Genomic DNA, 26368 nt, shown 5'->3' on the forward strand with positions numbered 1-26368 from the left:
TCGGGTTCACAATGAACGATTCATTCATGGATCACTGAATTCACCAACATATGTTCTAAAATCTGGATAAGTTTACTTTCATAAAATTTAACCTGAGAAAGAAATAAAACCCATTGACTAGATCCAACCCACCAATAATGAAGGAATCTTTCAAAAAAAATAAAAAAAATTTTTTTTTTAAATTTAATTCATTAAGACTTGATGCATGAAACTGCAGGGGTGACGTAGAGAAAAAGCTGTATTTGTTCAAAGAATATCCGAGAAATGACACAGAAAGGAGTTGTGCTGGTCAAACACTTAATGCCCTGGGTTTATTAAACATTTGTCATACGTTTTTTTTTATTATTATTATTCATTCTTCCAGGTGGGACTAAAAAAAAAACACCTCAAAGATAGATGATGCCATTGGAACGGGCATTCAGATTGTGGTACATACAAACAACAACTACGAGTAGCCTTGTGAGGTACCGTCCTCTTCACAGAAGAGAGCTCATGCTGGCCCCACAGGACGGGTGCCACCATGAAGTCTTACAGGAAACAAAACGTCCCTTTTTTGTTCGTTTTCCTTGTTTTCATATAAAGTGGAATGATGATGATGACAAAGAAACATACTGAGATGTCACTGTAGTCCTCTCTCTTATGAACTACTGTTACGTACAAATAACAGACTCGCTCCTTAACACAGGGGACGTACAATCAGTCATCAAAAACAGAGGTAATCAAAATAAACCCATTTAAGTTTCACAAACCCCAAATGAAAAAGGGCCTCTCAGATTCCAGAAAAAAAAGACTCATACAAAAAGCAGCATTGATAAAAAAAAAAAAAACAATAGTGCTTGAGTGGAGTGGGAGCAGCCACGTGAGTGAGTGAGAGAGATTGAGAGAGAGTGAGTGAGTGAGAGAGTGAGAGAGAGATGAACCCCTGCTGCTTTTTTCCAACAAGAGATGTTCACATACAACTGCTTTAGCTACATACATACATACACACGCTCACACTGCACAGAAGCCCAGGAGGTTACAGTGTATTAAAAAAAATAAGAATTTAAAGGGGGAAGAAAAAAAACGACTGTAAACACCTCACAATAAATAGATAAAACAGCAGGTTTTGCACCATGCATGTGACGCATACATTCAGATACAGTCTCACAAACACTTGAACATTCACAATCTCCGACACAAACTGCACACACACTACGAAAATCGCAGTTTTTTTCTGATTTTTTTACCCCAAGTGCAAAACATCACAAATGAACAATTTCTGTATTCAAGTAATGTTATATACAAGGGGGTGTATTACAAATATGTATGTACATAGAATATTTTCCATATTTCATAATTTACAGATGTTGATATCTTAACAGTAACAAAATTTTGGAAAAAGACAAACAAAAAAAAGATGAGCATTGCAATTAAGTCCCAACGGCTGCCAAGGAAACAGCGTCGCTACGATGCATAGCACCTAAAGGAGACGCCTCGATTGAGTGAACACTTGAGGGGGGGGGGCTACGTCACCTCCATGGCAACTGTGTTGTCTGTTAGACTGTTTAACGGAGGTTTCTCTTGATCGTGATTTTCCCTGGAAAACAAAAAGAACTTGTTAGGAGACCTCAAATTCAATGTTACGTCTGTCTGGTAAATCACCAGTGAAGAACAAAAACTGATACTCGAATAAAAAAAAAACTAATACTACAAGAGCTTAAGGAGAGAACATGAAACAGCATTTGTAATGATGTTTATTTTTCTAATGCAATACAATCAGTTTCTGTTTTGCAATCAGGAATACCAAACCAACATAGTCATTAAAACTTCAGTTTTATTTAGAAAAATATGAAGTTTTAATAATGACTACAAGTCACGCTAAATTTTAAAAGTTGGAAAATGTATGAAAAATTTATATTTACTTTGATTAAGATTGCATTAACCAACTGTTAAATTATTTGTGTTTTTAAGATTAACTTCAACTGAGTGTTAGATGATGTCAAAAACAATCAAACAACTCAAAAAATGGGAAGAATCTGCAGTGGTTGACCGAGAATATTAAATATAGACCAAAGATTTGTGCATGATTTGGGGAAAAGTATCTAATTGTACCTAATAATTTTTCTAAAAATAATTATGATTGTGATTTAAAATGCATTAGCAGCAAAATGTGCTTGTTTATTCAGAATGGCACAATTATATCAATATGATAAAATAATTACTACAACTACTACACAAAAACACAACTGAAGAGTTCAGATGCAAAAGCTAAGTGCCATCTGAAATTTTCTTCTAAAAGGAGCATTTTAATCAGGCTTCTGTGTAGGTTCAGTAATTTTACATTAATGCCAATGAATAGGTTTCTTTTCAATGCTATTAAAGTGAAATAACTGAACATAAACATAAGAGCCGGAAGAAAAAATGGTCATTTTAGAAGAAAAATTCAGAAGGCACTTAGAAGCTTTTGCATCTGAACTCTTAAACTCGCTGTAAAACGATGCCAATATCTATGGCTGTCTGAAAATCGCCATTTTCAAATGTTAAATTAAGCTTTTAATTTGGAGGAAAAGCACAGGGATAGAAAAGCACTAACAATTCTATCATTATCTACTCGCTCTCAATATAATATTTTGAAGAATTTTAGTAAACAGAGAGTTGATAACCACTGACTTTAGTAGTGTGGAAAAACTATTACGCAATCAATGGCTTCCATCAACTATTTGGTTACCAACATTGTTCAAAATATCTTTTGTGTTCAGTGGAACATGAGTAAATGACCCTTTTCATTTTTGGATTAACTATCCCTTTAATGCTTTTCTTTTGTTGATGAAAGAAGGTACTTTTAATTTCTATTTAACCAAAAATATTCTTTTGACCCCACACAGGTACTCACCTGGGCCTCATGTCGAGGGTAGTTGACCCTGCGGTGACCTTTGGGATGGGTCTGTTGGCGTTGGCAGCGAGTTTTAGGGCAGAGGCGGGAACAGTGAGCTGACGCTGCAGCTGACGCACGCTCAAGGTGCCTGCTGGTGAGGGGACGCTCACTCTCACGGCCCCGCCCATCAGAGCTTGACCAGGGGCGGGGCCGGCTGTGCCAACATGGTGATTGGCCGAGGAGGTTCCGTTGTTAGTTGTGGTGGCAGCAGGGGAGGGGGATGAGGTGGAGGTAGGGCCGGCAGACGGAAGGATGGATGACACTGCAGAGCTTGTGTGATGTAAGCCCTTATAGACGCCTGTGGAGTCAAACGATGGAAGCTCATGAGAACAGAATTCATTGCATGCTGAGAGATAGATATATATAAACTGTGAAAGCGTATAGTTTAGAAAGACCAACCTGAGGCTGAGACGACTCCATTGACACCAACTCCCTCCTCTTTACTCTTGAGCGTCATCAGCTGGTCAGGAGTCACTAGTGCAGAGGCAGCAAACTGAGCACTGGCAGCGTCTATCGTCTTTGACACCAAACTCTGAGGTAGAAAAAACACATTATGAAGTTATACAACTGTACAAAACAGCAGCTCAGTAACATGAAATCTGTTCAGTTTAGATTAAATTCAGCTTGAAAGCAGAATTTTTCCTTCATTTCAAGGATACTTGTGATCAAAACAGCAGGTGCGCTACATTATGGAGATGGTCCTCACTGCAGAACAAAAGATCTAGGGGGGTGTGTTTGGATCTAGATCCAACTCCTCCCACCTTACATATACCTAAACCTACCCATCTCCACCCCCTAGATGTGGATCCAACCCCGCCCCCTGGATCTTTGTTCTGCAGTGAGGGGCTACTGTCAAAGGTGTGCCATCACATAAACATGATGCTAACACACCTTGACCTTGTTATTGCTTTTATAAAATTGCATTTATCATCAATAATGCATCATTTTCATGTTTTTTTTTTTTTAATAATCCTCCTCTGTTCATCTTTACGTGTGTATAATGTGTTTTCAGATGTTATATTTAAAGCAAGTGCATATAGATCCTTTTAAAATTTCCAGGGTGAACTACTATATATTTCTGAACGGAACAAAATCACGACATATGTACATTTTGCTGCGTCCGAAAGCCTAGGCATTTTAGAGCTTTCGGATGCAGCCTTTTGTATTTGTTGCAATAGTTAAGAGTGTTTAGCATTTCCAAGACTTTCCAAAAGAGAAAAAAAAACCTGTGAAAGAGTCTGATCACGTCAGTCAAAAAGAACAACATGTCAATAGCAGCATTAACTTGATGCCAAGCTAACAAAACACAATGTATTTAGTGACAAATGTGCATTAATTAAAATAAAAAAATAAATATAGCTGTGAAAAAGGTCCATAAACTGTAAAAGTATTCTGGGAACAGGGCTTAAGTGTCGTTGTCATGCAAAATACGTCCTCAGACAATGAAATATTCATGAATATTAACCAAAATAAGCCTTAAAACATTGTCTCATGTAGTACATTAAAACAGGACAATCTTTCAATCAAAATTAGAAAGCACATCAACAAATTCTTGCGCAAGTCAATGTACAGGAAACATGCCAAGTTTAATGGACACTAGGCTTGCTGCGGTGTTGGCGGGGATACCGGTGATATGCCACAACACCGGTTACGTCACTTGCCCACCGCGGCACCGTCCCTCACAGTCATTTAAATTTTTTTAATAGCAATAAAAATCATTTAGTTCAGTTAGAGAACAGACACTACAATTAAACCGAACGCGGCTGCTCAATGCAGCACACCGAACAAGAGTCGCACATCACAGATCAGATTTCATTTATCACATGAGGAGAGTGAGTCAAGCTGATGAGGTGAAACAGACAAGACGATAGCGATAGAGTTTCAAAACGAAATATAAAAGCGCCTGTTGTAAAAAATATTTTGGATTTTGAAAAGCCTGTTGACCTGCCATTTAGCCTAGGCTAAGGTGATATTGGAAGTTTTTTACATTCGTTTCTCATTTATTTGGTTCCACAGTATTTGCTGATTTTTATTTAAACTGTGATATTTTTCCCATTATTTTACATCAAGGTGAATGCAGTCCGTGCCTCCAAACTTTCTTAATCGCTAATAAACATTCTACGTTTTATAATTATTGGTTCCTCAGTCTTTACTGATTTTCAGTTTTGTATACCCATTTAAAATGTACAAGTTATTTGTTATTTTATATTAGGCATATAGCATGGTGTATTTTTATTCGTTTTGTTAATAAAAGTTAGCTATATGTTCCATGTTGTATTTTGTTGTATGCCGAATCACTGCTAATTTAAAAGTGAAAGTAAAATGCGCACGGTGCAATGCGCAAGCTATTTAAGTAAAGGAAAGTGAGGGAAAGTGGGAAAACGCAAACAAACTAAAAACAAACAACTGCTTGACGCCGAATTGCCGCAAATTTAAAAGTTAACGTAAAACGCGCACAGAGCTTACAAGCTATTTAAAACCGAGGGAAAACTCAAACGACCCCCACCACCACCACGTTGTTGTCACATGTCGATTAACCGGTGGGAAAATTGCCTCACCGACACAACCCTAATGGACAGTGGAGATCTATGGTCACAGAAGGCTCACCTTGGGGTTGTTAGTGATGGCTGTGCTGCCAGCCTGCTGCTGTAGCTGAACCTGTTCAAGCTGCTGCTTCTGCATTAGTGCCAGCTGCTCCTGGTGTTGCTGGTACTGCTCAGCGGTGAAAGCTGCAGGAGCACATGTACAGAGAAAAGATCAGGACATGACAAAAACTGATGCTACTGCTCATGTCAAGATTCGCAATCACATTATGCTAACAAAAGTTATTTTAACATTTTCATAGGGGTACTCTGGTAGTCTTTTCTGAGTCCGAGGTGTTTTACAACCACATTTTGAAATTAATTTTACAACTCATTAAAACTAGAGCCCTAACCGATATGGTTTTTTTGGGCCCGATGCGATACCGTTATTAGGGAGTAAAAAAAGGCAGAATCGATATATCGGCCGATATTCTTTGTGCGTATATTATAGGACGGTACCAGTCAAAAGTTTGGACGCACGAATGGGAAGTGTGTCCAAACTTTTGACTGGTACCGTCCTATAATATACGCACAAAGAATATCGGCCGGTACTGTATATAGAATACATTATATACATAAACAATCTATAGGCTACATCACCACATTTGAGTTATCATTGCTAAAAATGTGTTTATCAAGTACTTTAAATGTGACAAAAATATGTAATGGAGGCAGGGAGGATATTTAACAATAAACTTAATTATCCAAAATGAGCCTGACATCAGTGCACTTAACAGAACACTTCACATCACTTATAAATAAATAACTTTAAAACAGAAATAGAACACATACATATACATACATGCATACATACATATAAAACTTGAATTAAGAAATAAACAAGGTAACTGTGTAGGGCAGTGTTCCTTAAATCTTTCCCTGGAGGGCCAATCTGCTGCAGAGTTTAGCTCCAACCCTGATCAAACTCACCTACCTGTGATTTTCTAATGATCTTGAAGACTCTGATAAGCATGCTCAGGTGTGTTTGATTAGGGTTAGAGCTAAACTCTACAGGAGTGGGCCAGATTTGAGTATTCTTGGTGTAGGGCAACAAGCTACTGCCAATCCAACAGGGGCAGGTTTGTGCAGGAAGCACAGTTTTTCCAAATGTAAACAGCTAAAATGAATAATAATAATGAATCTGCATATTCGCCGATACCTATATATCTGCGAGACTCATATCGGCCGATAAAAATCAGCAAAACGATGTATCGGTCGGGCTCTAATTAGCAACAATCAGAAACTATTTGGCACCAGGGGACTCACCAGGTGTGGGTGGAGGGACACGTGGTTTGGCGGAGGAGGCGGAGCTTCTCTGCATCTGAAGCGTGTTGATAGGGCGGATGAGGAAGCCGCGGCGGGGTCTCCGTGCAGACCAGTGCTCAGGATTGTCGGGGTCGTCTGGCGGTGCCGTCCGAGGCTTGAAATGCCTCCAGCGACAGGCTTTGATATTGAGCAGGATTTGTGCGAGGTCTGGTGAGGTGGAGGAGGGGGCAGAGGTATCTGTGCTGGTGTGTGAGGTATCCGTGCTGGGCTGCTGGGTGAGAGACAACGATGGGAATGTGGGGGAATCCGGGTCCAGCCCATGATACACAGTATCCCATTCAGAGTAGGCTCGATCCAACAAAACCCTACAAACAAACGTGAGAGAATTTATCTATAATATATACATACATATATGAAAATGAATTAAATCACAATATACACATTCATTTTTAAAAATCACATATTAGGGGTGGAAAAAAAATAAATAAAAAAAAATTCACCTCTTGCGATTCTTTTTAAAACTATTTAAAAATCGATTGGTTTACCTCAGAATCGATTTATATTTCATTATTTTATTTTTCCTAAGAGGTGGTGAGAAGTTAGCGCTTCGTAGGGGTGTGCGATATATATCGTCTGCGATAGTATCGTAATTGTCGTTTTAACGATGTGCAATTTAACATTATCGAGTATTTTGCAAAAACCAAACACCACCTACGGAGTGCACGCATACATTACGTGATGAAGTGTAGACTAGAGCGCGTGCGCATTTAGAGTGTGTTCTTTCACTGCACGATTCAGTCTATGAAAATGCATTAAGATCGATCACAAAATTCAATATATGGGGCAGAAAATGTATATTTATATAATTTCATATAGTTAAAAATCACACGAAAAGTGAAATTTTTTCTTCAAAAATTTGCATGATTACAAATGTGATATTGTTTATTGAACTGTTGTATAAAATCAATAAGTTATTATTAAGAGAATTACATTTTAGACACCATATTGCCTGTTTTTGCTCCATTTTGCCAACAAAAAATAATTCCAAACAGCTATAGCACTGACGTGCTGCCACCTGCTGGCGATTTAATTTCACATTTAAAGTATCTTTTCATTTTTGATCAGTTTAAAATATCAAAACATTATGCATTTGTAACTTTAGGTTAAAGAACTCCATGTCCCTCTGAGCTGCATTAAACTGTGTAAATACATCTAAATACCACTTCAGAAGCAACTTCTGCAAAGATTAATTTTGTTGATACTGGTTTCATTTGTTTGGTATCAATTCAAACTTATGAAAAGATAAATTTCTGTTCACTGACCACACAGAAAATGAAGAATATCAAAAACTGCAGCCGTCCACGGTAGTCAGATATCAGCACAATAACACACTCAGCAAATTCAAAGAAGAGTTTTTTTTTTTTTTCTCAATATCGCACTCCCCTAGCGCTTTGTAATTCCAACAGAGGGCGAAATGTATCGGTGAGTTTGACTTGGAGCAGCACTGCGCAGACGCTCAGCGTATGACAAAGTACAGCGAGAGCGATTCAAAAGCACACGAAGACATGTGCGGAGACGTCTGTTCCCTGTAGCTCTCGCGGTGCTTTGATATCATAAAACGATCATTCTGCATGCAAAGTGCCGCTGCATTAGATGACGTCATTTACGTTTAAAGCAGGCACGAGAAAGCAAAACCATGACGGAGGCAGAGGATCAAACCTTTTCCAGAATTATTTCTGTACCTTCATGTTTTGAATCCCAATTGCCAGGAAAACATGACTGAAACGGTATGCAAAGTAACATAGCACTTTATTTTATTTCCTAACGTATTTTTTCTGCTCATTTTGTTGAACATTTAACTATATTCATGTGCAAGTTCATGATTCAAGGTACTTTAAATATACACTGTATGTGTTTGCTCCTGAAATAAAATCAGAAAGATGTGATGCATATTTTTTGTTAATATGACTCATCATATACAGTCTCTTTTAAAGGTATAAATCAACTATTTTCCATTGTCTAGTCTTTAATAAATAAATAAACCTCACAATAAATTGTACTATTTAATCAGCTTAGTGACTGCTAAGAGGTTTTCTTTTTTATTGTGACAGTCTATATTAAGAGTATCATTCAACTTTTTCCCATGGTCTAGAGCAGGGGTCGGCAACCTTTTTTTATTATTTCATTTTTAATTTTTCTGGTTAGCCACTGCCAATACGGTAGCACCCCACCCCCATAAATACAGAATATGCATAATAAGTACATGAACATTTTCAAATAAGATACGCAAAAGATTTATTTTTTTCATAGTTTTTTAAACTTTTCAAAAGATAATACAGTGATACAGTGTATTATAGATACAAGATACAACAGATATACAGTGACCGTACTGAAAACCACTGTGTGTGTGACAAGGCCAATGCATTAAAACCATTTAGTTTAATCAGCATTCTATATTAATGCGCTGCTTTAATTGATGCACGTGCACACACACACAACACTCGCACACAGAGATCGGAGATCACTCTGTGCAAAAAGTAATTCAGAATCTCAAAAACTTCATCAGCGCTGCCACGCAACTTATTAATCAATAGGCTACTGAATTGCTACTTAATTAGATTTCTCAGCAATGAGGAGGTAAAATCGCTGTTTTTTTAAGTAACTAAACTCAGCTTCATTGTTTGTAGAGAGAAACAGATGCAGACAATTCTCACTCTCTCTCTCAAAATGGCCATATTTGAGAAAAAATAAATTCAAGTAGTTTGCATCACTGAATATAACTGTCGGTCATTTAACATTTCTTTCATAAAACAGTTGACTAATATTAAATGATTTGCAGCTTCATCTTACCTTGCTCTCTACCAAAGTTAAACTGACGCTTCGCGTTCAGCATCTGTGAACAGTAAACCCCACCTACTTTGATTTCATTAGCCATCTCAGTCATTTTGACATTGACGAGCGTTGTTGAGGATTTGATCTGAAGCGCCTAGTATGTGCAGCGGTCGCGCGCGCATCTGTAGACTAGCGCAAGTTAATTCTCACACTTTAATAGTATTTATAGCTCCTAACAGGCTGTGTGACTATGAGAAGTTATTGCATAAAAATGTACATCAGTATGCAGTTTTCCCTATTGCTCGCATGCCAGCGATTATCCCTCTGCGTGCCACTGTTGGCACGAGTGCCATAGGTTGCCAACCCCTGGTCTAGAGTTAAAAACAAAAATCACAACATCGAATCGCAATACTTGTAGTATCTAAATTCTTATCGCAATACATATCGTATCGGCACCCAAGTATCGTGATAGTATCGAATCGGGAGGTAGGTATATCGTCCCATCCCAAAAATTATTAGTATTTGCTGAAATAGTTCACTTTAAGTCACATAAGAGTAATACAATTTTTTAATTATGTAAAAATTATGTGATTACATGCGTTTTTTTTTTTAATTCAGTCAATTTGCAAGTATTATTACTTGATCAAATGAAGATAATACAAATTAATTTAATCAAATGCAATTGCATTTATCTACAAATAATTATATAAAATGTATTGCTCCAAAAAAAATTAAATATATAATTAATGGTCTAATTAAATCACAAATTTGAATATATGTGGTTATTATTTGCTGATCAAAGTCGTCAAATGAACATAATCAAACTGCAATTATTTGTGTATGAAAATATATCATTTAAGTGGCTTAACTCACCTGCCCCCTCTGCCCATTCGCCGACGTGCCAACCCCAGGCATCGTCGCGGCACCGTGAGCGTGGTGAGAGAATAGCGATATCGCACATCTGCTACCCCGCCCTCGGCAGGGTCTGACCAGGGCCAACTACCCACAGGCCCTGAACGTGCCTTTGAGAACAACACAGAATAATTTACTAGTAACATACAGCCTAGATTGTAACCTTACAACAAACTCTTGTTCATGCGTATCAGGATGCTTCACAACGTACAGCATGATATTGACATCCTGTTCTCCTTCTGAACCCAAACACACCATCTGGATCGTTCTCTTCCTCAACCTCTGAAGAGCCAGAGAACATCTGAGGAAACAAGAGTGTGTTAAGCCAAAAGAAAACAAAAAATGACTCATGAATCTCTGTCACTGAACGTGTGTGTACCTGTGAGTAGGGCTCATCGTCTGAGCTGGGAAAGTCATACTGATTGAGGTCTTTAGTGTTAAAGACTGCCGGGCCTGAATGGGCAGAGCCTGCCAATGGCAATGGCTTGGCCTTCTTCTCATACTTCCGTTTCTGCCGCACAACCTCTGGTTTATCCATCTACAGCCGAACATAAGAAACACAAACCCACATGAGATTAAATAATTTTGTTGCACTTGTAAAACAAGTTGACTGATCAAGATGGGAACACATAGAAATGAGTGCCGTCAATCGATTAAAGGCAGCAAGTATCTCATACAATACAATATTATTGATGTCTCTAGGATAGTTAATTTTTCCTAATATTCAACCATATATAGCCATTCAACACTACAGTTTAATTAAGAGCTATCAATTAACATTTATTAGACTTAAACAACAACCAATTTAAGTTAACTTAAAACAATCTTTACATAAACCTATTTACTTGTTCCCTTCAGCAAGTAGGAAATACACAAAATTGAATAAAGTTATCAAACACTAAATACTAATGTTCCTGTAAGAGCTGCCACTGCTGAAGGTGATGTGGTTCTGACATGCATGTTCCTAGTTTTATTTGCACTTTAATATGAATTGATAACACACTACAGCATGTGCTGCCATATTTGTGCGTGCAACTGAAGTGTAAAGTGAAATTGGAGTGCGTGTCTGACAGGTCTCCTGTTTGATGTGGTTGTAAAGGCATTCTATTAAGTAAATGCACTTCATCAATAAAAATAAAAATACATAAAAATAAATGTTAAAAATAAATAGCCCTGCCAGTGTTAAATATTTAACGCCATTAAGCTGGAAAAATGAATCGCCTGCACACACTAATTTTGACAGTCCTAATTAGAAATATTAAAGGTGCTGTATGTAGGATTGACACCTAGCGGTTGAAACAGGTAGGTATTGCAGTCCAAATTCAAAATATTGGAGGGGTTTTTTTTCTTCCACCTGGCACATCCTCCTCAGACTTGATGCACACGCAGGTTGCCAGATTAACGACACCAACAGGAACGAGCGTACATGACTGAAATGAAATACGCTGTGTTTTCCACCATCTAGCAACTCAGGATGCCGAAATACAATTGGGTAAACTGGCACTGGGCGGGTTTCACAAACCAAAACAGAGACCGACATTACGGCCCGGAACGCACATTTTCAAAGGAGAATAACTGACTGTAGCATTGTTTTTCAGATAAACAAGTATGTTAACTTAGCATGTTTATTAAATATCTGCAAACATATAGTATTTTTATGCTTTAATAGAGTCAAAAACTTACATAAAGCACCTTTAAGCAGGAACAAAATAAAAAAAAATGTTATATATAAAACAGCACTTGTGTACTTGTGCAAAGTCTGTTTTGGGCACAAGGGGGAGCCCACTGGCCCAGATAAACAGAGAGATGAGTGCCTGTACCTTGATCTTGTAGTCCCGGTCATGCTCTGTGTGTCTGTACTGGTTGCTGTTGGTGATTGGGATCAGAGGGATGACTGGTTTCTCCAGAGCTCTCTGAGCCAGAACCTCTGCCATCACCTCGCCTCCGAAATCAGCCATGCTGTTTCTACACACAGACAAATGAACACACAATGAGCTTAAACAATACACACTCCTGTGACAACCAACCTAGAATACCAGGTTTCCCAAAACAGTGAATTTCCATGAATTTTCCAAGGTTTGTGACAGCAAAATTTTCTCAAATTGCTAAAGTTGTGTTATATTGCATGAAAAACATTAGTGCAATTTTAGGAACTGATAAAAAATATAAAAAAAAGATACTAATGCTAAAAATAGTTAAAATGCAAAATTACAAAAACACCAAATACGTTAAATAGACACCCTTTATGAATAAATATTTGCATATTACTCTTTGCTGAGAAAATATAAGCCAATTAAAATGTGCATACACTCATACATACATATTAGGGATCTCCATAACTATCAGCCAATGATACGATATATTGAAGATACATATGAAGCAGCTAGCGATGCGATACACCCCTATTACGATGCAGTGCGATACGATTTTGATTTGATTCGATTCAACACAATGCGATCCGATGCAATACCATGCAATAGAAAAATATGATCGCTTTTATTTCAGACAGCGAATCATAAATTAACTTGTGTCTTCTAATGCCTCGAGGCCTGTTTCATAAAACAAGTTTATCAAATAGGCTTATTTAAGTTAGTCTGACTGGCTGTCAAATGATTTGGTTCCATAAAGCAAATTAAACAAAGACCAACCTCAGTCGCTGTGGCTTCTTATGCTGGAAAGTTAACCTAGTCCAGGAGGGCAGGCTAACTGTCAGGCTAAGCTGAGTTCCTCTAACACGGAGCAATAGGAACGCAATGATATTACCACTGACTCTCTCACATACTATTGTAGCCATGCATCCTTTCTCTCCGGCTTTATGACAGCTGTACCTTTTATAGTTAGAACAGGCAGCATTAGAATATTACAATCTAACATTGCTCTTTAAATCATTAAAATCACTAAATTAAAACTAAATTAAATTACATTTTAACTGCTATAAGAAACACATTAACTTATCTGAGCTTAGTAATTAGGACTGTACAGCCTACCCATTACCAGTTTAATGCATTACTCAAATGCATTATACAGCAGAAATATATTCACTGTTTGCCATGGTGGATCAATTTGATCCATGATCGACATTAAGGGCTGCTTAAGAATAAGCATCCACAAATTAGTTCGATTGTATGAACTTACATTGTCGTTTATGCAACTGCTTTGATTTGTTAAGTTATTTCAAGTCAGGTTTTGGACTTAATCCCCACTTTTCCTCAGGTCTCCATAGTGTTGTGATACATATTCACGCACAGCGGTGATGAGAGAACACGCTTGAGACAAATCAATCTACATATAAAATATTGGTCACAGATTCTTGGTCACTTTCTAAACAATAAAAGTGTAGCGCATCCACTAGTAATTATATATAAATAAATAGTTTTTTACAGATGCAAAAATGCTAGAAACGATGCGTCGCGATACAACTTGTATGCAATGCACTTTTGTAAATCGATTTAACTTTTTTTGCCGATGCACCGAGCGAATCTGTGAATGTTCCCATCCCTAATACATACATATATATTTAATAAAGATAAAATTGCAAAATAAGTCAACATTTCTTGATCTTTCCAGGTTGTATATAAATCACAGGAACCAGGGAACACATATGACAGAATAAATTATGTTCATGTGCACCTCTTCTCTACAATCTCCAGTGTGAGGTGCAGCAGCTCTCGTTTGCTCTTCTCTCGTCTCTTGATCATCTCCAGGATTGTGACGGCTCGGCTGAGGTCCCTACGCAGCTTCAGCATCTTCTCATAAGAAGCTTCATCGTTCTTACGATTCTGTGGATAAGGATAATGCGCAAATTGATTCTCTTGTCATTCCATAAGCAGAGCCAATTCGTTGAGCATTGCCCTCTTACCTTTCGTGTCTGCATCTTCTCCGTCCTGCGCCTGAAGGCCACATATGAGTCATTGGTGCTGGAGCCGTCACGCTTCTCCTGTTTGACGACAGGAATGAGAGAGCCGCTCTGACATGCTTTCCTCTTCCTGCTCCAGTATTCATACACCTCCTTTATCAGCTCATCATCCTCCTTTAACAAGAGTTTGGCCTCCTGCAGAGACACCGGCTGAGAGAAAGAGAATAATTCATATTAAGCTTGTTTTAAACAACATAACAGGCTAATGACCATCAATATCATCAGTAGAGGTCAAAAGACTAACAAGAATTTTTTTGAAGGCCCGGTCAGAATTGTAGATCAGTTTTTCACTTGCCCTACTGACAGTTTTACTAGCCCCTCCACAAATATGATAAACAGCCATTTTTAACGTTTCTGCAAATAACCAAAATATTTATATAATATTTTTTTTACTGGGAAACAATGGCATAATACCAAAGCAATATTTTATCTCATTTAGGGCTGCCCCCAAATAGTCGACTAAACGTTAGTCGATATGAAGAGGGCTTGGTCGAATACATTTTCATTAGTCGGTTAGTCGCAAAAAAAAAATCACGTGAAATTACGCATTCAGGGGCTGCGCAGTTGGTGTATGACATCAAAGCAACGAGAGATCAACGCGATCTCGTGCCTCGCGGTATACCAAAGCGCACTTGTGGGAGAGGTGTCTGGCTGATGCTAATAATTATGTCAGGAAAAAGAAGAACGAACTGTGGACAAGCTGGTGTTCCTCTCACATAATATGAAAAAAAATAAAATCGAATTGAAAGCTTAGGTAAGAATGCTTAATTTCATTTTTGTAGTGTTTCTGTTTGCTATCCTTTAGGCTATAAAAAAAAAAAAAAAAAAAAAAAAAAAAGTATTTTTATAACGGGTAGGCTATACAAATAAATAAATACATATTTTTATTTATTCGTTTTTATATAATGCAGAAGTTGTTTTTTATTCTGTTAGAAAAATTAGTCTGATGTTTGCAATTTGTTGTTTCAGGTCAAGACTCATCCGTCGTCTTAATGACAGTTTGCGGCTTTGCTCTGATATTTTTTATTTGTATTAGTGTTCTTTAAATTATTTGTTCCACATTTTGTCTTAAATATAGTTGTTCTAAACAATTTAATCAAATACTTAGGCTGTTAATTTGTTTGCCTTCTTTTTTATTCTAAGTTTTGGCGTTGTGCGATGTGCCATGTGCATTTATTAAATTGTTCGTTTTTGTTAATTTTCCTTTTGAACAATATAAAAATTATATAAATTTTCCACTGTATTTTTATACCAAACAGCGTTTTTGCTACAGTATTTATTTGTTTGTTTTTTTTTTGCCTTGTTTTGTACTAGGCCTAAGTTACTAATAAGTTTATTTGATTTATTTTAAAGAACGAATTTTAGTTTATTTTATTCAAAACTGTTTTTTTTTTTTTTTGTTTGTTTGACATGTAACTGTTACAGTTTGTATTTTTGATAATAAATTATTAAAATGCACAGGCAGTCTGATTGCTGTTTTTAATGTTATAATTAGCCTATAACATTCCGGCCACTGATTTTTGTGTCCATAAGCGCTGTATACCTTGGAGAACCTGGCGATACGATACATACCTCGATATACAGGTCACGATTCGATACGTACCTCGATACAGAGCTGTCTCGATACGATTTGATACAATGTGACACGATTCGATACGATTCAATAAAAATACATGGGCCAGAGCCAATTAGTTAATGCTGAACACATTTACTCAACAAACAGAACTCTGCATTTTTCTTCAATTTAATGAAGACAAAAGTGCATTATAACAAAGTGCATTTTGCTTAAATATTTGCAACTTTAAGTGCTCTGATTAATTGTACACAAATTGTATTAATCTGGAAATTACCACAAGTCAACATTTAACTTTCCAAGGGTACAGTCTGAGCTCACACAAGCACAAAATCTTCTTCTTATTATTCTTAACTTCTTATTAAATCTTCTTATAATTCTTTTTTGTGACACCATGTACTGCCATAACATATTTCACTATGAAATCACTTAAATGCTACATCTTGCTTTAACATTTTCCATGAGTTTTTTGAAACTCGCGGGCGCCGCTGCGCCCCCTAATGGCTGGGCGGAGTATCGATAATAAGGGCTAGAATATCGATACTGTATCTTTTTTTATTATATCGGTATGTATCTAAGAATCGATATTTTGAGCACACCCCTACTTTAAACGCTTTACTATTCTGTTTTAAGCGCTTCATTTTCATTTTGAACGCGCTAATATCATGCTTTAGCATTTTCTGTCATATGGAAGTGTTAAACTTCAACTTGGACTGTATACCTTTCCTTGTATATACGCAAGTTATTATATTAATATCATAAATGAACGATTATTCGACTAATCGCTAAAATGCAGGAGTGTTAGTCGACTAGGAATATCTTTAGTCGGGGGCAGCCCTAATCTCATTATAATAGCCTGTTCACACCAAGAACAATAACTATAAAGTTGACCATAAAGTTTAAAAACACCCTGCTGTAACAGGGTAAAACCACTGACAGACATTAATAAACCATTTAATATTAATGTGTGCACTGCATGTTGTCAGCCGTTAATGTGGATGCTAATATAATTATAATTCGTGTTGTAAACAGACCAACTATCAATTCCCAATTATGTCAAGTCAATCATGTTAGTTAGCTTGATAATGTTACTGGTGACAAATAAGCAGAATACAAAAGCAAATACACTACTATAAAAACATTCAGAGTCAGTAAGATTTTCTTTGGAAAAAGATTAATACTTCGGCAAGGGCACATTAAATTAATCAAAAGTGACAGCAAAGACTTGCAAAATCCTGAAAAATCTGTTTCTGCAAAAGCGGCACTGTTTTTAAAAAAAGAATCATGTAAAACTGAAGACTGGTGTAATTATGCTGAAAATTAAGCTTGGCCAACATCAATAAATTAGCCTACATTAAAAATGTTATTAAAATAATTTGTATACATTAAAATAGATTTAAATACTTCACATAGTAATAATTTTTAAATATTACTGTATTTGAGATCAAATAAATGAAGCCTTGGTAAACATTTTCCTCAAACATATTTTTTTAAATTTTACTGAACCAAACCTTTTGAACAGTAGTTCAAGGCCAAATGTGGTGGTGACATTAATGGTCTGATAGGGCAAGTTCTGTCCTTATTGTTGAGCCTTGACTAGGGCTGTGACGATGGCAGAAGTTTAATGGACCAACTACCTGCGGTGACAGTGTTTATATATAGATACATAAATAAAATTGACACGAAATAAATGCGGGCACAGCTCAAACATCTATTAACAAACGTACGCGTTCATTTCAGCAATTCCGTCAGTGAACAAGGCAACACGCAGCCTGCAAAACACTAGGCTATCAAAGAAATAATAACTTTAAATAAGAAAGTAGCCTAAATAATTCGTAACAACTTCAATCACGTGCTGGAAAATCTGCTTAAGCCTACCTTGGCTTTTATATAAATGTTAGATTTTTAATTCTTTGACAAAAACATTAAAAAATATTGTCTGGTTTAAGGGAGGATTAGTGTTACGATGTTTCCAGTAGGGCTGGTTGCGATACAATATATTGCGATACATTGCGATTAGGGTTGGGCGAGGTCTACAAAATTGGCATCGGATGATGTCTGCAGTGAAACATCGCGATGAATGATGACCTTGGGGGGGCGGGGGCTGGAGTTATGGGGTGTGCCCGAAGCGTAAATCTTTATTTAGAACGGCAAGGAAAACAAATAAAATGTGTGGTAAGTACTGCCGCTCCATAGTATAAACAGAGTACGTGCGATCGAGAATCTCAAAAGTGAAAGTGAAACTAAAAAGCGATCGCCAAAAAGCAGTTTCAGTGCCAGGCATAATAGCGGCTCCCTGATGCCCCCAATTTAGGCTATACACAATTACCCAATGATATAACTGCAAGAGAAATTAGGCTACTGAAATATATATTTTCCTCCCATCACGTATTTATTCATGAATCATGATGCCGGTTCAACATCGTGATGTCTATCAGCCATCGGCGATGGACGATGGCATCGTCTATCGCCCCAACCCTAATTGCGATACTGTAAGCAAGGCGATATATTGGGATTTCTCTTATCCTAGGGATAGGACATATTTTTAAGAAAGCTGTCATTAAGAACACACCACCATATGCAAACCTTAGCAAAAAACTTATTAAATTCTTTTAACCAGAACACACTGGGATCTGCATTTGCAATAATCAGTCCCTGTAACATTCAACGTTATTAAACCACTTTTGTGCAGTACGAGTAAAGGGGGAAAAAAGTGAGCCATAAGTAACCCCAAAAGTGAGCCATACCGTGCTGTACCATGCAGTGGAAAAGCGCCATAATACACCCACAACAATAGGTGGTGCCAAATACACGTAAAACGAGTGTGCCAGTAAATACGTACTGTATGCGTGTTGTAATGTTATAACATCGCAGGTGAAAACAAAAGAAAAAGAAAAGCTTATAGTAGCATGCGTTCAGATGGTGTGCTTGTCGCGCAAATGCATTTTAAAGCAAATCGTGGCCAGGTATCTTGCCTCCCTATTCCACCACCAAGCAAACAGGTCTTCGCTGGCCTCCTCTCGCAAATAGCAACTGGAAATGGCTATTGAGATTTGAAGTGCTTGCCCATTTAACGCACCACACTGCAACAGCTAAGTCTGTCTACACTGGACGTGACAAAGTGACCATTAAAATCATTTGAACTTTGTGTCAGCACGTCATAAAACGAGGCATCAGTTTACAGTTGGGGATTTGTCGTGCCGCACCGCATCCAGTGTAGACAGCAGCATCATTGATTATAATGTGTTCTATTGACTATTGTATTTTGTCGTGCCACGCAACACCTCTCGTGTCCGGTGTAGACACGGTGTAACAAATGTCATGTATGGCGTTTGAGGTAATTTGTGAATGAACAGTCTAAAAATAATTTACAGCTAAATGTTATATGCTATAAATACAGAATTCTGTTGCAACTGTTACTATTATAGCACTTGTATACAAAACTTTGTGTTTTATGCTTGTTATAGAGTGTGTGATGTCACACGCATTGCCACGGTTGTCATGGCGACTGTCACAGCACTAGCCTCAACTCGGTTCAAACAACACAATTCACCCTCTATACCATTTAAATAGATGGTGTGTTACACATTGATGAGGCTGACAATAGATCAGAACGGACCAGTAACTGCTAATCAGTTGGACTGGCCCATACATCAGTCTATGAATAATCTACATGACCTACAAATTTACCCATAAATCTGCTGCAGAACAAGCATGCCCTTACAGAAACACTAGCGCATGCTAGGAAACTCTTCATTCATTTAAACATCGATTTAATACGCTTATTACCAAGACACAAATATACACTATTTCCTCGCAGCAAGCAAACCATGTTACTGCTACACCCTTATGTGCAAATGTTATCAATTCAAAGCAGTTGTGTAGTCTAAACTGCAAAGCACAGCACTAGCAACGCCAAGGTAATGGGTTCAATTCCAAGGGAATGCATAGACTGATAAAACATATACCTTCAATGCAGTCACTTTGGATAAAAGCATCTGTCAAATGAATAAACATGCAAATGTAAAAATGTTTTGAATGTTAAGCTACCTGATATTTATACTGTATTGTTTTTACAGAACGAAATCCACCTTAAGAGTACAGATCAGCACCATAACAACCATGAAAAAACAAGTTCAAAACCACAACTAAAATCCAAACCCAATGACAATTCCCGGCTCTGCCCACCACTGTTACCTGCTGTCCGCTGCCTTTCTCCAGCCGGTCGATCATCTCTTCAAATTGCAGGGCTCCCACGTCCATCTTCTTCTTCAGTTTATTTACAAATGTATCGTCCTCAGAGTCCAGATCATAATCCGGCTGTTCGGTGTCCAGACTGAACGCTGTAGGTAGCAGGACCAGTTTGCAGGGCACAAAAAAAGAAAAAGAGTTAGAGATGTTTTACTGTGAACCAAAACCATGATAAACCAAGTTTCATTGCAGACTAGAAATCATGTAGTCATAACTTCTGTGCCTATTGCAGCACCAAATTAAATTGCAACCTGTTTGAGCAGACTGACATTGCAACACTGACTCGAATTACATGAGTTTGGGGCTATTTGTTTGTCTGAACCGTCATCATGGATAATAGCTTTGCTGGTTAGACTTGTAAATAGCATCTTTCCCCATTGACAGCAATTCAATCGTATCTGTATGTTCAAACAAATATTTTTTAAATAATATATCTAACTAGTATTTTCTTCTATTACAGTAAGCAATTTATCCATGCCCAAGTCAGTTTTGAATGGCTCTTAAAAGCATGAAACGAATTTGTTATTCACCGTTTACTGCCTTTTGCGTCACAGTTCAGTGAACTCTGAAGTAAAGGCGTGAAGGACACACAAACCTCAAGCTGAATGAGATATTTGGTCTGGATAAAGGCTGAATGACTCACGCTGTATGTGAATCAGCTGTTTGGGCATCCTGAAGTCCCCCGGGTAGAGGGACTCATAGTAGGCGATGTTGCTCTCAGCCTCTGGGACAGGAATTACCATGTTGTCCCTCTTCTCCCCGTACACCTGCTGAGCAGAGATGGCCCGCTGGAGATGGTGTTCCTAACATGCACACACAGAAAATAAGATTTAGCCTAGTTAAATTGCAAATGCAAGTTTGTGTGGGGTTTGGCTGGACGGTGACCAGTGTTGTGACCGTGTTGCCAATTTAGCCACTTTTCCTGCCATTTCGGACTTCTTTACCAAAAATAAAGAAACAAAAACAAAAAAGCCTAGCGACAAATCTTGTAAATATTGTATTCCTCCCATTGTCTGACAACAAGAACAATTTTATGGCAAATTTGACTATTAAAATACAGTATGTGATCACAGACAGAATGAGAGAAACAAATAAAAAGCTGACACTAGGTAGAATGCAAATATGATGTATTCTTTCAATAATATGCTAATCAGCTTATGACGTTATTTAGTAACTTTGAGCAGGCTACTTTCCATTGAAAGAAGTTGGCAAAAGTTCATCTATCACTTAAACAGACTCTGAAGATATTATTTGGAGTTTCACACTCATTTCACAGCAGCATATAAGAACTAAATTTCAACCACACCAAAATAAAACCTCACACGCACCATATAAAAGAACCTTATTGGACAAAAAAAAAAAAAAAAACAAACAAACAAAAAAAAACACTAAACTGAAAACAAGTTTCCATTGCATTACTCTCGCTAACAATACAAAACACACACAAAAAAAACCGAACATAGCACAACAGCCAGGTATCAACATTAAATTCACAATACACACTTGTGACCCTGGACCACAAAACCAGTCTGAAGTCGCTGGGGTATATTTGTAGCAATAGCCAACAATACATTGTATGGGTCAAAATTATTAAATTATTAATTAATTAAACATTAGGATATTAAGTAAAGATCATGTTCCATGAAGATATTTTGTAAGTTTCCTACCGTAAATATCAAAACTTAATTTGATTAGTAATATGCATTGCAAAGATCTTCATTTGGAGTTCTACCTCAGCCAAATATGGTCATATCCTAACAAACCATACATCAATGGAAAGCTTATTTATTCAGGTGGTGTATAAATCTCAATTTAAAAAAAGTTGACCCTTATGACTGGTTCTGTGGTCCTGGTTCCTATTTGTTATTATGCATTGCAAAATTAAATTTTTAAATGCATATTTTAATTTAAAAAAAAATATATTATATACACAATCATCATGCATTATAATATTTTTGCTGGATAATTACCATAATGTTATCTATTTTGAGTTTATTTAGACCGAATAATTGTAGATAATTTTTTTATTACCAAATACTGCACATATAAATGCAAAATAGATACAAGTATTGATGCATTAATGTGAGACAGAAAAGCTATATACACAAATTTAGTGATGCATACAGTATAGCCCTAAAACCCATATAATTTCTAATAAATTCAGCATATCATAACATTAATGCAACAGGGCAAATGCAAAACAATGCAGGGGTCAGGTGAGTAGTAGTAGTTTAAACAGGAAAGATACTTTAATATGCAAACTGACAAACATCACAAGCAGACACAGTTAATAAGGTACCACTTCTAAAAACACCAAAATATAGATACAGACTGTACTAATCGACAATTGTGACCGATGCCTAGCTCCCTCCAAGAAAGCCCTGACACAGCAAAGCTGGATCTGTCAGATGCAAACCGAACCAAAACACTGGAGCACCCACACAAACAATTACAGTGCTCAAAAACAACAACGCTCCAATCAGTTTAGATTTGTCCATGTACACAATCTCCAAGAAAAAACCCACTGATTGTTATACCGATATAAAATGTGCACTGTAATGAAAGTAACATCCAGCATTAAAAATCCACATAAATCAACCACTAATTTGACCAACCACATGATCTGACAGCCAGTGGTCACTCTGACCCCCAGATACCCCATTATTAGCATATCATAAAACACTGAGTGGGACAGCAACACCTTCATCCCGCCATCTCACACACAAACACCAGAGAGAGCATTACTTTTGACACCTGCCCCAGAGCGCTGAGGTTAGCCAGCATTTTCACACCATCGCTTTTAGACAGGCATGTTTACACCATACATATTTCCCCCAGCACATCTGCACACATTATCAGAGCTGTGCGGAAAATGTGAATCATCCTCATTCTAGAAATGTTTTAAAATCACATGTGTGGAAAGACTACAGTTCAGTTTAAAACATTATGCATTGAGAAATAAACAAAAATACAGACAAATGTCACAGGGGGAAATAATTGAGCTTTAATGGATCTGATATAAATATTTCCACATTAATAGCTGCTGAAAGAGATGTGCATTGGGTTTGCTTGCATGAGGTGGATGTACAGATGAAAGGCAGCTGTCAGGAGCTCCAGTTGCCTGTGTTGAGAAAACAAAACAAGGCCTCGTGCGCCCCTGCACAAAACAGATCATTGCATACCTAAACAGACCGGTTGGGCCAGATAGGCTTCCTCTGTCAATTCAAAGATGCATTCACTAATGCATTGCACAATCCACATAAATGTAAATGCTTCTCAGAGAGTACCTTGATTAGAAACACATCCAATTTCAAAGAAACATACTAATGTTTTAAGTGACATGGCAACTATTCTCACTGAAGCTTATGGCTCTTTACAAAATAAAACACTGCCATTTTGGACCGTTCAAATGTGAGGCAGAAGATTGTTTGCTGGGTGTTAATTGGTAATTGCTGTATCTGTAAGGGGCAGATATTGCCCCCTTCGGTCAGTGCGCGGTACTTGCACCTCGACACAGCTCTACTATAATCAACAAAATGGTGGCTTTGCCCGTGGTCACGTGACTCCTTTGTACTCCGTAAACAGTCTATGGGCAAAAATACTGCGTATTAATCACCTCCGAGGTTATATTTGTATAGAAAAACCTCTAAAGTTTGACCCCAAAATACGAAACCTCGGCCGTCTCGGAGCCTAGCGATGTATTTGACGCGTTTCTGCAGGAGAAATGGCGGCCATTTTGTGTACACTGGCGCAGAGAAGCAAGGGACGCGCCTCTGAGAATAAAAATGAAATTATTTTGAAAATACATGACTCTGAGCAATAAAACGTACCGATTCCTCCTCTTTCTCCATCCCCGTGGGCATCTGTGGCACTGCCCGGTTAATAGACGCATATTCGTGCAGGTCTGGCAGGTCCTCGCAGCGGAAGACGGGTAGAGGCTTGGAAGCGTCCAGCGCCCGCGCCCGAAACGACAGTTTACTCATTTTTCTTTAAAATTCGAGATGCTGCATAAATCTATCCGATCCCCTAATGTTCCCTACTGGTCCGATTAAAGATCTCATGGATGATGCCGGGTCGGTGTCCAGCAGCGCACGGGTCGCTCGGTGGAGGTGGCGGGGCGAGCGGAAGCGCGAGGCCGGGTGTGGGTCGCTCTCTCTCGGTGTGTGTTTCCAGCGCGCTCCGGTCCCTGATTCCAGGCTCAGTGCGCCATGGCCAACATGGCGGACATTAAAAACACTCTTTAACGGTCCGCTCGTGTTCAGCGGCCCAACCCCCCGATCCCAGATCAGCCATTCCCACACGGGCTTACAGCGCATGCGCTTGCGGCGCGAGAAAAGACGGGGAGGGAGTGAAAACCACCCCCATCCCATCTGCAGAGCGCGCCTCTTCAAAAACAGGTATTTTTCACCGTGTGCTTGAGAATTTGACTGATGTGGGGAAGAGGACCACAGACACTGACTAGTAAAGTCTCTCGTGCTTGGCTGTCGGTTAAGTGCTTCTCTACCAAATGCTTCTTGTATTCAATGACAGCACGAGGCACAGGTGACCTAATGACAGAAGAGGTGCGTTTCAATTGTCGAAAAATAAGTATTTGAAAAATTCTCACGTAAAAAAAAAAAAACAACGCAAAGTACAGCCTTTCCCAGCTTCCTTACAGAATCTAGTTTCTTTTCACATTTTTAAATTAGCTGTAAAATAATAATGTTACATTTAATATACACAATGTAACAACTGCTTTTCCTATCAAAAATATGAAGTATTATTATGTCTTAAAAATCTTCAGATATATATAACTTTTGCATATTTACCCTACAACTTTGAAATTATATATTATAACTAGTTATCAAGTAAAAAAAAAAGAAATGCAGTGGAAACATACTTTTTTTGGCTAATAGTAAAAGTTAGATATATTTTTATGATTTTAAGTAAAATCATTTTTGACCTATGAAGTTATTCAATCATCGTTCTGAATTGAGATGACTTTTAGGTGAACGTCTGGTTGGTTACTGACCTAATTCATTACATGATGTCACTTCAGAGTAACCTACTTAACTAGCAATATTCCTTTAATAAAGTACTATTACAGAATGATTTGGCACCTGCATAAAATGTTACATTACTTCTACCAATATATGCATGTTTATATACAGCACTATGGTCCTGTGGCACGACATTTTGTTCCTTTATGTGTTTCTAAACATGGCAGAATGACAAAGCTCATGACTTTGATTTTAAACAGGAACATCAGGGAAGCATTGCAGCTTAAATCAAAGTCATGAATCTTTTGTAAATGCCTATCGAAGACGACAACAAAGCCATCATTTCCCCTGAAAAGGATCTTAGTGATGTTGCAGCACGATCTCAAACACTATTCCCACTAGAAGCAAAGAGACAAGTGCCTCATGGCGGTAATGAGACGCCAAGATCACATTTCACTGCAAAAACCTTCTGTCTGCTAAAGCATTCGTATACTTTCTCCTTCTTACATCATAACAAGACCACAATACATTAAGCAACAAAAATAATCAGATTTGACTGTGTGCAACTATAAAAAGCAATGCATCAACAACATATGAAGAAATCACATGCGTTTATGTAGGGATTTTATAATATGCAAAGATAAAGCACCCAAGATGCGATCTAGTGCAAGTGTGGTTTTTACCTCCAGAAGACCCACAGCGCCGTGCCCATCTGGCCCTCCAGAGGGGTAACAATCCGTCCGGCATCGTCCATTCCTGTCACACACATTGATATAAACAAACATGAGCATTGACCATACTCTTGACCTCAAGGGTGAAGGTGTTGCCATATCTCCAGGCACCACCTCTCTAGGACAACAGCCAAATAATGACCTAAGTGCAAATGCACACAGCTTTCTTGTACCAACAAAGGGGTATATGGTTGCTCCCTGATGTTTCCTACCTCTAATTAATAAAAAGCAAATCTGCAATAGCGCCACCATGATAAAACACTGAACAATAACGCATTTCGCTCGCCTCGCGCAAATCCGTTTGACCGTTCACACTTATGTAACTCCAATCCGGATTCTACTCGCGGAGCGGAAGAACATTTAAAAGCTGCTCCGATTTTGGCTAACCGCGGAAAAAAATATCTGACAGGAC

General features: G+C 37.9%; 1 protein-coding gene across 2 annotated transcripts; it reads right to left on the reverse strand.

Annotated features, from left to right (window-relative positions):
- Positions 1 to 1028: 1028 nt before the first annotated feature.
- Positions 1029 to 24553, reverse strand: LOC306881677 (enhancer of polycomb homolog 1-like). Of its 2 annotated transcripts, XM_079435876.1 has the most exons (15): positions 24077 to 24553; positions 20890 to 21049; positions 20193 to 20338; positions 19964 to 19993; positions 14366 to 14572; positions 14137 to 14285; positions 12327 to 12471; positions 10886 to 11044; positions 10718 to 10807; positions 10468 to 10616; positions 6763 to 7127; positions 5522 to 5643; positions 3314 to 3446; positions 2873 to 3212; positions 1029 to 1576 (listed from the first exon to the last, which is right to left on the reverse strand). In XM_079435876.1, the coding sequence occupies exons 1-15, from the start codon at positions 24227 to 24229 to the stop codon at positions 1504 to 1506; spliced, it is 2421 nt and encodes an 806-aa protein (XP_079292002.1). In that variant the 5' UTR covers positions 24230 to 24553; the 3' UTR covers positions 1029 to 1503. The 2 variants fall into 2 exon arrangements, with proteins under 2 accessions (XP_079292002.1, XP_079292003.1); XM_079435877.1 differs by lacking the exon at positions 19964 to 19993 and having other exon boundaries at positions 24077 to 24543.
- Between the last annotated feature and the right edge of the window lie 1815 nt (positions 24554 to 26368).

Source organism: Barbus barbus (genome assembly GCF_936440315.1).
Source record: "Barbus barbus genome assembly, chromosome: 15".
NCBI lineage: Eukaryota > Metazoa > Chordata > Actinopteri > Cypriniformes > Cyprinidae > Barbus > Barbus barbus.